We start from the raw sequence: 13,396 nt of genomic DNA, 5'->3' as shown, positions 1-13,396 counted from the left end.
ACAGGCTCGGTCGAAGCTTAAAAATTCAACGTTCTGTCAAACAGCGCTCGTCATTAAATTCTGTGTGGAGCTCTGGAAAGCGGCCATGGAGACGTTGGCCAAGATCCAGTAAGTGTTAGGAAGTGAAAGCTTATCAAAAGCTTTTGTTTTGAGATGGCATAAGTGTTTCAAACACGGTCGAGAGAGGGAGAAGAACTCCGCGCAGGACGACCGTCCACGAGCAGAACTGAGAACAATGTGCAACGTGTGCGTGATGTGTTGAACTCAGACCGGCGGTTAAGTGTTCGAATGATCGCAAGCAGCGTAGGAATTGATAAAGTGACTGTGCACATTATCATTACCGAGGATTTGCAAATTAGAAAAATCTGTGCCAAGCTCGTCCCGAAAGTTTTGACAGACGACCAAAGGCAAAACAGTATGTTTGCAAGAATCTTTAGCAACGCGTTCAAACAGACCCTGATATTTTGAACAATGTGATAACCGGCGACGAAAGGGGTGTTTGAGTACGACCCAAAGGTAAAACGCTAGAGTACTGAAAGGCAGACACCAACATCCCCTTAAATAAATAAACTCGAATGAGCAGGTAGAAGGCCAAGGCCATGCTCATTGCCTTCTTTGACGCCAAGAGGTGGTTCAGTTTGTACTTGAGGGACAGACAGTTACGAGTGTTTTCTACGTGGAAGTGTTGAAAAGATCGAAGGGAAGGGTTAACGAGTGAGACCAGACATTGCCACCAATTGAAAGCTGCAACATATGGATGCATCAAGCCAGACCTGCTTTGTGGTCAACGACTCTCTGACCCGGAAGAGCATTGCAACACTTCTCCAGCCCCCTAGAGTCCCGATAAGTTGGTAATATACCGCAGCCAGTTTTAGGTACATACATCTACTCTTTTACAGCGAGTGTCTCACTGTGACTTTTTCCTTTCGCATGCGACGAAACCATCATTATGTAACTAAACTTACAGATTCAAGTTTCAGGGAAGATGTTTAATATTTTGCTTTCTGCAGGAATATTTATTAGATAACTGTTTCATAATTTCATAAAAAAATAAATTGTAATGAAAAAAGAAAAACAGTAAACAACAATGAACAGTGACAAGTGAATCACTATTAACATATGTCTATTTCTCGTGACAAGATGATTTTTACTTCGCATATTTTTAAAATTCTTTTTAAGCATTTTTACCTATCCATAATTTCTTTCCAATGGTTTAAATCCTTTTCGAAGTGTACCTAGGCTGACGATGAAGACGACGTTCTTCGAAAGTACTTCCTAGTGATGTAGTTTGTTTCTTGCGGTGACTATTAGCCTCTTACTTATATTATTTCTAATTGTTTTTATATTATTCATTTTTGTAGTTGATTAGGGCTTGTTTTTCCATCAACATTGGAAAGTCTGTTGGGCAAATTACATATCAGAGAAAACTTTAAAAAATGTTCTGGAAAACAGGGAGTTTTTTTTACCGTAATTGTTGTCGCCACCCTGTAATCCTTCTAGCTGTATATGAAAAACAAAAATTAAAAAATCCGCTTACAAGTGTGTGATATGGAATATAGATAACCACTATTAAAGTTATGTTAATATATATTACTATATATTTAAAATTTCAGTGTTACAGTATCAGCATTTTTAAAAAAAATTATTTATTAATTTATTTATTTTATTTTATTTTTTTGTTTTAAGAGCGGTATCGCATCGCAGTTTGCGGTGCATCTTTGCATCTTTCATTGTTACCACGAAAGATATAATAAAAAGCAAGATAAAAAATATTACTATTATTTCAAAAAACTTTTCTTCGCTGCAAGAAAATGACAAGACTTTGTGTTACAAAACAGTTTTCCACTCTGTCGTTCCTTCCCTTTGTCGGTTTGTTGCTAGTGGATCATCTTTTAAATCTTCTCAGGTTTCTGGTCATTCTATCCTTGTTTCTGAGTGTGTAAAAATTATAATAATAAAATGTCCCTTGAAGAAAAGGCGCATTAGCAGCAGAGAAAACAAGTTCAAACTATATTGGAATGAATGAGGCTTAGATATGGTTAGTAAAACGCAGAAGTGCGTACAGTAGAGCACTGAAATTAGACGTTCTCGGGTTCGATCCCAGCCCTGCCAAGTGAACTTTGTTGTGGGCAAACACCGCGTGCGTGGGTTTCCTCGAAGTTTTCCTGTTTCCTCCCACTTTCTTCATTTCACCATTTCATCCATTACTCATCATCATCGTCTCCTTTAGCCTAACCGGCATAAACGTGGGACGTAAAACTCAAAGATTTCATTTTAGATCACTGAAACTGTAACGGCATTCTTCAGCGATGAAAACAGAGAGAAATACACTCGTCTTTCTCCCTCTATTCTGTTCGCTTTTCATTTGAAGTACTGATATATGGGATACCCATTTACACTCCTTGTAAAAACCAACATACAGTATTTGCAAGATTTCTCCTCGCGAGACGCTACGAATCTAACTCAAAAAACAACCCGACCAAATAATAATAATAATAATAATAATAATATAATAGATTAATAAAAGAAATCCAATAAATACGAAACTAATTCACAATTCCATACATAATAAATGGAATTGTGAAGTACTTTCGTATTTATTGGACTTCTTTTATGAATATATAATTACTCATTATAGTACATAAAATGTGATATAAAATATACAAATTGAAATTTGTATCACAATTTGATACACAATTATTTTTTTAATCACTGGAACGTGCATATATTAACAGTGTAAACTTCTTGTGTATCAAAGAAAAAAAGAAAATATAAAACAGCATAAAATTTTAATTTTATGTAAAAAAAAAAAAGTAGGCATTGTAGAAAATGATACTATAGTATATACATGTCTTTAAAAAAATAATAAATAAAACTAACTGCCGAATAGTTTACATTTATTTTTATTCACTTCTTTCGTAAACTTCAGTTAGGATTGTATAACCTCTTTCGCACGATCTTCATATTAATACCTGTGCTTAGATTACATCACAGAAAGTACTAATATTAAAATGGAAGAGTTACTTTTTAAATTGCAGTATAAGCATGTCAATAAATTAAAGCGTGATTACATAACCAAAAATCAACCCTGAATACAAGTAACAAAGCTAATCACATTTTTACCTAATTCTTAGTATGACGTTAATCGTTCAAAATTCTATCTGTGAATATCTTTTAAGGTTTTTATGTACGTTTTTATGAAATTCTCTAAGTCACATGTATAAATTATGAAATTCTCTAAGTACCATGTTTATTTACTATAGGTGTGGTGTGTTTAGTTCGTAATTTTAGAGTCGTTAAAATTCGAAGAATATCAATAGTAGATTTGACTTCAATAAATCTACTAATATATACACACTAACTGAACGTACACATATGTCCAATCATATAACGGAATTTGTATTTGCCATATCTTCGTCTTGAAATTATATTTATGACATATTTATTAATTGTAAAACGAATACTGGGATTAATAGTAAGCGTTTGACTTATATCGAGAACTTTACAACTATCTATCTATTGAAATGCTACAGTAGCAACAACAGCGCCTGAGCTCCAATCTATAAACTTTGATTTCAAACCTTTGATTTACGGTTATTTGTGATTTCACGTTTAACAGAAACATATTTTAAACTATGTGTACTTTAAATAAATTATTTAAGTAGACCTTTTTTTTCATATAAAGTTTACTTTTTTAAATTATTGTCGAAAGCCTTTGTATTTTAATAAGCCTTTTCCAAAATCAATGCAAATGAATTGTGCTGCCATCTTTGGAGTTCTTTTAAACTATACGTTTGTGGGCGTTTATATGTTTGTGGCCAATCCTTTCGACAATGAGATCTCGGAAACTACAGGCTCTAGAAAGATGATGTTTTCACTGATCGATTGCAAATTTTGTGTAGATTGTCCAGTTCTACTTGAATATTTAAAAAACATGGCCATTATTTCTTTATTATATTTTTACGGGTACACTGGAAGTGTTGAAATTAAAAAAGAAAGAAAAAAAACTAACGCATAATGTCCTACATACATTCCAACACCACATAATTGTATACAGGTGTTGAATACCTCTCAGGCGCTTTTTATGGACAAATGATAATGAAAAACGAAGGATAGCCATTTCTCCACTCTAACAGTAAGTTGAATCTTTATTGTTTGGAGTGTTTTGCCCAATGAACACCATATATCACTGACATAATTAACTGTGTGTGTAATGTATTTGCATATTACATACTGCATGCAAAAAGAAAGAAAACACTGATCATACATGAATTAAAAACTCCAACCGGAATTAGGCTCAAATCTTGCAAACGGTGTGCGAGATATTGAAAAAGTAATCGAAAAAATCTTCCCTCTATGGTATCTCTTGCCAATTTTTATCAAGACGTCCTTCACTTGTATCTGTAAAGGGACATGTACAGATGTGAGGAATAACAAGGAGATTCATGCTCATATGTAAATGATGCGCTGTGTAGAGAGCGCAGGTTCAGCTAGTATATTAATTAAAACTTACAGAAAAAAAATCTTATAGTTTTGTTCTCCTACTGTCGTCATACTTCTTAATTTTAGTTATATTTGTAAAAGGTAAGCGAGAACAGTTTGAAGCAATTCGCTGTAACTTAGCATGATATGATATTTTTGCAGGGAAGAATGTATACCTTTATGACTGGAAGATTGACAGGTTACAAAATATTTAGGTAATGTTTGATCATTTCTCAAAGATCGCTAGAAGCTTGCCGTAGTACTGCTTCAATTATAAACAAGGTTTTTTATAATCATAAGTAATGGCGTTGAGAGCTAATGCGCTGACCACTCCTTTGAACGTTCGCCGTCTGACAGCCCATTGCTCTTCATGGGTTGTAGTGTAAGCAAACTTCGTAGGTAGTTTATTGCGATTGTGTTGTAATTGTGTGTAGTTTGCATTATGCTTCTGACTTAATATAACATACGATAGTGACTAGCCAAAGGATGTAACAGCGTGTCTTTCTTTCTCTCCCTTTCTTCGTAATAACTTCGAAGTAAGTTGGACAGTTTGAGTACAATCTATCCGGAGCGTGCCATGTGCTCTTCAGTCAAATATGTAGTCAAATTAGAAGTTGTTAACAAAATAATCTTGTGTAGATGGATACCCACTTCCATTGAGTAGATAGTTTAAAAGAACACAAACAATGGAAGTTCCTTTAAAATAGATACAGTGCTCATAGAACACGTTATTTGGATAAGTTTTAAGTTCCTTTTCAACATCGAAGCTATATGAGACGCGGGCCTACAATTTAAAGTGAAATTCGAACCGCCTTAATACGATCTAATTTTTCTTTAATGCCCCCCCACCGGGAATCGAACTCGGAACTACGTACACCAGATGTGCACATACTAGCAACTAGACCAGTGAGGAGAGCAAAACACGTTATTGTGTGTAATATTAATCTGAGTGCTTGTATCCAGATAATGTGGAGAGATCGATGAAACGCCCTGGTATAGTATCTCGGATGGCGCCCACGAACCACAGAGCACTATTCTATAAATCAAAATAAAGCTTAAATGCTATATAATAGTATATCCTCAGAGGCCTCCTTTAGCCGCTATGGAGAGCCGAAGATTTCACTATGTGGCAACATCTTAGGTTAACTTTGAAACATTAGCAGTTACTCTACGAAACCATTAGTTACATCGATTGTCGACAGAAGGCAGACGCAGAATAAATAGAAATTATGTGAGTTATGCATAGCTGTCATATTGAGGGTAATTGTGGATTATTTCGAACATGCTGGTTAGCTGATCGTCTGTTTCAGCGTTCTTGACTGGCTTTTCTTTTCTCGATTGGAGAAAAGCTTGCCATTACTCGTACAACTTTCATAGTCTGATAGACATTGATACAAATGCCATCTGTTAGCATCATTAAAGTTAGATCATGCTCCAAGAAAAGTAACAGCTAGAGTAATTAATATTTGTGTGTGTGTTATACAGCTTATGCATCGGGTTGATACAAAACCAAGAGTACCGTAACTTGTTTGACGCCGTTTTGAACACTTGCTCGTCTTTTTAATGTCATAACAATAAAATTCATTTGTAAATGCTTGTACTATTGATATAATTGTCATATTAAATTTAGTGGGGTACCTGGTTCAATCCCCGGCCAAGTAAGTTTGTGGCGGACAACGTCTTGTCCGTGGGTTTTCTCGGGGTACTCCACACTTTGTCATTCCACCAATTCTTCCATCATTCACTTGCTTTAATCTCGTCTCCCTTAGCCTAAAGGGCATAATCCGTGGGTCGTTAACCTAATTAAAACAGCATTTTTCAAGCTTAAAGACTTTCTTTTTCCGCATATTGGGAGAGGGAAGGTAGGTGTAAATATGGAGAAAATATCGGAACAAAATTCTCCAGTGATACATAATAAGTAACAGGATGTGTTCTCCGGTTGTACAACGCCGGTATTAGACCAAGTAAGGGAAGCTGGATTCGTTGGTTGATTTCTTCGGAGTTCTACATTCCTTTCCAGCAATAAGGCTATATGAAACGTAGACCAACAGCTTAGCGAGGAATTCCACATGATCTCCCACCGGGCATCGAACCTGGGTCTCCGGTGCCAAGGGCACGTGTGCTAACGATATGGCCACGAGGAAGTTCTGAAGAGGATATGGCGTTAGAAATCTTCGCAAATGGAGAAGCCAGATGATTCAGTTCCAGATCTTATGATGCCGCTCCGATAATTGTGCGGATTTTTATCCCATAGAAAATTCGTGGCTGCTTTTGAAGCATAAGATGCAAGAACGAAAGCTGATTAGAAAAGCTGAGAGCATATCACAGAGATGACAGATTAATTGATCCCTCACGATGTAGTAGCAGTTAAATTATATAAAAAAAAAAAAAAAAAACATACTGAAACTGTGGTATCAAGTTATGTGGCCATCCAATGTCCGAAGTGATGTAATGTCTTTTTGCAAATAAGTGCATATAGCGCTCTTTCACACACCATTAAAATCTTCACGTGTATAATAAATGTAATGTAATTCTATCTTTATTTTGCATTAAATTTCTTTTAATATATATATATATATATATATATATATATATACGAGGGCTATCCAGAAAGTAGATTACGTTTTGGAATAAAAAATCAACAAAGTATAGGAAACAAATTTTATTATATACAGATGAAAGCCACACACAAATACTACTTTTCGACATAGTCACCATTCAAATTAAGGCATTTATCGTAGCGATGTACGAGCTTGGAAATTCCTTCGTCGAAAAATTCGGCCGCCTGCGACTTCAACCACTTCGTTACCTCTTCTTGCAGCTGTTCGTCGTCATCAAAACGCTGCATAGCCAGCCACTTCTTCATTGCTGGGAATAGGTGGAAGTCGCTCGGTGCCAGGTCGGGATTGTACGGCGGATGAGGAAACAACTCCCACTGAAAAGATTCAAGAACTTCACGCGTGACATTTGCCGTGTGGGGCCGGGCGTTGTCGTGAATCAACAAGATCTTAGAGCTCAACATTCCTCTGCGCTTGTTTTGAATTGCTCTTCTGAGGTTTTGCAGAGTTTGGCAATACCTTTGAGCGTTTATTGTAGTGCCTCTTTCCAGGAAGTCCACCAAAATCACACCTTTTCTGTCCCAAAAAACAGTCGCCATCATCTTCCTTGCCGACATTGTTTGCATGCATTTCTTGGGTTTTTGGGGAGAACCTGTGTGCCCCCACTGCATTGATTGCAATTTCGTTTCACAGTTCACGTGTTTCACCCATGTTTCGTCACCAGTAACGATGCGATCGAGTAAAGAGTCACCATCCTTATTGTAGGCGTCCAAAAAGTGCAACGCTGCAGCCATTCGCTGATTTTTGTGGTCCTCTGTCAAGATTTTTGGAATCCATCTTGCAAAAAACTTGTGGTAACCAAGCTTTTCGCTGATGATTTCGTGCAACAAACTTCGCGAAATTTGTGGAAAACTCAAAGAAAGTTCCGTTATTGTGAACTTTCGATTTTCACGGACTTTAACATCGACTTTTTCGACAAGTTCGGCAGTCACTTTGCTGGGTCTCCCACTTCGATCTTCGTCGTGAACATTGGTTCGGCCATTTTTAAATCTTATGACCCACTGTCGCACTCCACCTTCAGTGATAATGTTGTCCCCATACACTTCACACAGCTGCCGATAGATTTCTATCGGTTTACAGTTTTTTGCTGTCAGAAACCTTATTACTGCACGCACCTCGCAGCTCGCGGGATTTTCAATTAACGCAGACATTTCAAACCGTCACAGTATCTTAACGGAGCACAGCACGAACCTCTCACTAGCACGGCTAGATGCCGACTGAGCTGCGCAACGCTCTGACCCCAAGATGGCCGCGCTAGCCCCGCCCCTAGCGGACACAGACGAAAACGTAATCTACTTTCTGGATAGCCCTCGTATATATATATATATATATATATATATAGAAAATCCACTGACTGACTCACTGATTCACTTAACAGATTCTGAAACTGCTATACATAGAACCTTGAAACTTCGTTGAAACATTTCTCTTGCTGTAGATAAGATGAAGTTTGCGAAATACACATCCTAAAGAAAATGGGGAGGACGGAGCTTGAATGAGTTATTGTGGTTCGCTAAATCTCCGAAGCTATTAGACGTAGAACCTTGAAATTATGTATAAATGTCCTTGCACCCTATACTGCAAATTAGGCGAGATTTTATAGTTACATATCCTAAGGGGGATAGGGACCTTTATTTATTTTATTTTGTTTATTTAGTTGCAGAATTCCAGTTCGTACATAGAGAATACTAAAATGGGGGCTGAATTTGGATTTAAACGATATCCGAAGTGTCACTGTTCGTCTCAGCGAACTCGAAAACTATGGATTCGACACTAATATCGATCATTTTTATATATCTTCCCCCATCCCCCTAAGCTGCACCGTCAAAGTGAAATAAAAACCATCCCAGGCCCCCAATCCTCATCTGAGTTGAAAATTTGATCGATGTTGGTCTGGTGGTTCAAGAGCTATGAAGTCACTAACATAATCACTTTCATTATTGATATATATATATATATATATATATATATAATCTTTATTTAGGTTTTGTTTTGCCGTTGAAATTATGTTTAAATGTCTTCCTTGCACCTTAGGCTGCAAATAAGTCGAGATTTTGTAATTGCATATCCTGAGGGAGATGGGGGCCTTGAATGACTTTATTCCTGTTCACTAGATCTCCGAAACTATTAATTGTAAAACCTTGAAGTTTTTTAATATTAAATATTTACCTTGCACCCTAGGTTGCTGATAAGACGAGGTTTCGGGAATTGCGAATCCTAAGGAGGAGATGCGAAGGCTTACAGATTTTTTTGTTTGTTTGTTTGTTTTTGTTCACCAGATCTCCGAAACTATAAGGCGAATACCCTAAAATATCTTTTAAATATTGTACCCTAGGCTATAAATAAGATGAGATTTTGGAAATTGCGTATTCTAAGGGGGGGATGGTGGGAGCTTGAATGACTTTTTGCATTCACTTGATGTCCGAAAATATTAGGTGTAGAATCTTCAAACTTTGTTTAAATGTTCTTCTTGCATCATAGGCTATAAATAAGACAAAGTTTAGAAAATTGCACATCTTTAGGGGATTGGTGGACTTCAGTAGATTTTTTTATGTATGTATGTATGTAGCGTGTGTTTTATTTACTTGCATTCAATGTCGAAGACGAAGAGCAATGGAAAGTATGGAGAGGAAGCGATGAAAAACATTGTCTGAGGTAACACGCGAGGCATACGCTAGTTATTTATATATATCAATTCAATATAGTTGAGTTATTTGAACGTACATATTCAGTTGGAAATTGCTTATATGTGCGAGATTGTTAGGATTTGCTATTAATTTTTCCATGACTGTTTGTCACATTTCAGTAATTTTACATCCGTAAAAAGAAGGAAGCTTCTTTTTTGCTGTCTCCTATTTGTCCTCGTAATCCGAAAATTAACTGTTTCTGTAAAATTCAAGAAATGAAATCTTAGTTTAACGTCCCACAATTATGCACTTAGCATAAGAGAGAAATTATTAATAAAAGTAAATGATTGCAAATGTTTTTTGTACTGTCTCACTGGAAATTGAACCCGGGACCACGTACATCAAAGGCACACGAACTGGTTACTAGACCAGTGGATACCAATGCTACATACTAATACCAGCCATACCTTAATTTTCACAATTGAGGTTTTGATAAGAAGTGCGGCTTATTCTCGAGTCATTATATCAACCAGTGGCTCCGGAGACAACCTGCACGTCAATAATTGTCTCTTTAGACGAAGTGTAAGAGACTATATCAGGCTTTCTAAGACCCTCTGAGGTTGGAATGCGGGGCTCCCTAACCACCGTCCATCCCTGCTCCACAAGATCCTCGCACGATTCACCACAGATAACGTCGTGGCGCCTGATTCGAAGCCCGTGAGTCCTCCCACGGTTCTAGATTATATGGGCGGCTGTCTCACTGACTCCACAGCTGGCGCGGCAGTCAGTGGAAATCCCATACCTCCGAGACCCACGTGAGGTTCGAACCCTACTAGGTAAACAGTTGAATCTCGTATGAAGAATATCCACATAGTCTTTGCCGGAAAGGCTTAGTACACCACTCAAAGTGAGGGAGGCAGATGACGCGCCAGCCCGAGAACATTCCCGGAGCTCATAACCATCGACAGAACTATGCAGCTTGAGAGCCATCTGTTTCCTAATCGTGCGAGTATCACTCACGCCCTGGCCGATAGCCTCAACTCGGCCACGTGCCCACTCCACCTCCCTCTGTATGGAAGGAGAGAGGAAAGCAGCACGGAACACTTCGAGCTGTGAGTTTCCGAGCTTGCTGAACCGCCTAAGTTTCAGCACAGGGATGGTTAACCTCAAAGAGGGGATACCAAGTCCACCTTCTCTTATCGATGCGTGGAAGAAGGCGTTGGAGACATCGTGAGGCAGACGAAGCCAACGGCGCACTGCAGCACGCACTTGTCGATCAAGTGCTCCAAGGCGGCTTGTCGTTGTACGACCCAGCACCAGTGTCTGATAGAGCCTCGGCAACAGGTATTAGATCAGCAACAGGATCCGCTGCTGCGGTTTCAATGGCGCTTTCCTAAGACGTTCCAGATAAAGCGCCAGAGAAGCCTTGGTCGTCTGTCGTCCCCCTAGATGTAAACTGTACTCCCAAATAACGCCAGTGGGAGATAACTCTGGTCTGGGGAAGAGGGTCGGATCCCACGTGAAACCGTGGCTCCGTCATGATCTTCATCTTCTTCCCCTTTCCGTCTGGCATCATTGAGAGTACGGAGCTTTTCTTCAAGTTGAGCTCAAGGCCATTCCTCCTAAGCACCTCCACTGCAGTGTCGAGCAGTAGCTGCATGCTCGGTGCAGTAGATGAAATTAGCACCAAATCGTCTGCAAAGGCTAGTGAATTCACCCTTGCAGACGCATCGAGATCAAAGCTGACCTCGGATGGTAAGGCACGCAGCACACTGCCAATCACTAGATTGCATAGCAGTGGAGAGAGGGGGTCACCCTGTCGAACACCTCGATTGACCAGCACAGTTTCAGAGGCCTCCCCAAGCTCCAAGATGGTCTCTGAGTTGGTGTATAACGCATCGACGTAATCCACAAAAGGAAGTGGAGCGCCAATACGTTCGATAACGGCCAAGATGGCATTGCCGAAGACACTGGTTCGCAGTAGAGATCACTGCGTCCAGGACTGAGACGTTCTCCAAGATGTCATCGACAGGCAGATAAGCCCGCTGCCGACTATCGAATACTTGGACCTTCACTAGCCGGGCTGCTGTATCTTATGAAACTGTCTAGTTATTACAGACCCGATGGAAATTGGTCTGTAGTCGGACGGCGCCTGAGGACGCTCCGTCTTCGGAATGAAGACCGTTCGCGACAATCGAAGGTGATCCGGCAGTGTGCCAACCAAGAGGAATAGATTGTACAACTTAAGACTGATTCGGACTGGAATTTCTAACAGCTCATTCACAGTCAAACCATCAGGTCAGGGCCAGTAAGCCGAGCTCCAGTAACCTCCTCGCCAGTTACGGGAGCCCACAAGTGGCTTAGAAGGGAGCTTTCGGAAAGAACCGGCTCCTCAGGATAAGGAATCGATTCTTTACCGAAGAGACCGCGCCAAAAAAACCTCATGGCGTCCGGAGACGGACGCCTTGAGAAGTCTTCGGGGCCGTCCATCACCTCCTTGGCGGCCAGGTGTCGTCGCTTTCGAAAGAGCTTCTGGACCCGGGCGTACTCCTGTCTACGTTGCCCCCTCTTGGATAGGACCTGGTCAGGCGAGTCGTCACCGCAGCCAAAGTTCGACGGAGACGTGGGCGACCAAAAATTGGCTTTCAAATATGAGGAAAGTCTAGGCTAAACTTCCTCATCGCCCAGGGCTGCCTCTATGATGCCATCGAGGCAGCGCTCCTGGTATTTTTCTACATCGGGCTGCTGCGCCTGGGTACCACGGTACCACCGTCGGTTGCCCTCGAGGTGGACACCATGTGTTTTGGCAATAACCCTGCACTTTAACTTCCATTGTGGGAAGCTCCGTTGAAATACAGAAACGGGAATCGTGAGCCTTTATGGCAAGCTTTCCAAGGCTATGGACGGGAGTTACATGAGATACAAATGCTCTTTTCAACAATCCAAACCCTCAAAAATCGATGAGACTGGCATCAGATGACTTCACCGGTATATCCTTGAAGAGAATAGTCTGGATGCCGGTGTCTGCCACCATCTGTTGCAGAAATTTCTGGGTAGAACGGGATGTATGTAATGTAATGTATCCATATGCACACGGACTTGATTTATTGCATTTCCATATAAATAGGATAAATTAGTGTGAGAATATATTTGCTGATAAAATGCGGAGTGGATTTTGAAGGTTTTTACGAACCTGCTGAATCATTAACTTACCTTCATAGCAGTATCCCGCGACAACCAGAAATCTCTCCCGAGAAACTTGCTTAGCGCTGACGGATAAGGTCAGGATGAGTTTTTGCGTCTCGTGGGGTGTAGGTTATGGCTCAAATTTTGCCACAGTTTGATAAGTCCATACCTCATCGAGTTTGAGAAAAAAAAAAAAAAAAAAAACTTCCACGGAGAGATGGCGTTTGTAGAGGCGCGTACAGTGGGTTTTCCTCCACCTCCAATGGGCCGCAGTAAGGACATGTTCACGACTTTTAAACACTATCTGGATCTTTAATTTGCCGTATAGGTTACCACAGTTAACTGTGCCACATACAATTGTCTTGCCATCACACGTTGTGTAAAAGGATTTTCCTGTAGGCTATTCGGCGCTACTTCCGATGTATACTCATGTCCAAAATTATTGTCGCATATCTATAAATATGTTGTTGTAGGAATACAATT

The 13,396-nt window shown here is 39.7% G+C and overlaps 1 protein-coding gene across 7 annotated transcripts in view; it reads left to right on the top strand.

Moving 5' to 3' along the window:
• The window catches only part of LOC145670308 (nucleoporin p58/p45-like), a 102,585-nt gene that overhangs the window by 45,528 nt on the left and 43,661 nt on the right, over positions 1-13,396 (top strand). The window contains exon 9 of one of the 7 annotated variants that reach the window (XM_081738788.1): positions 4,645-4,697. The exons of the other annotated variants lie outside the window; for them this stretch is intronic. Coding sequence (XP_081594914.1) covers positions 4,645-4,697 — 53 coding nt within the window. The remainder of the gene's footprint in view (positions 1-4,644; positions 4,698-13,396) is intronic. 7 annotated transcript variants of the gene reach the window in all.

This window comes from Thermobia domestica, chromosome 14 (genome assembly GCF_964235325.1).
Source record: "Thermobia domestica chromosome 14, izTheDome1.hap1.1, whole genome shotgun sequence".
Classification (NCBI taxonomy): domain Eukaryota; kingdom Metazoa; phylum Arthropoda; class Insecta; order Zygentoma; family Lepismatidae; genus Thermobia; species Thermobia domestica.
The sequence above is the reverse complement of the archived record's forward strand: the minus strand, read 5'-3'. Positions and strand labels throughout refer to the sequence as shown.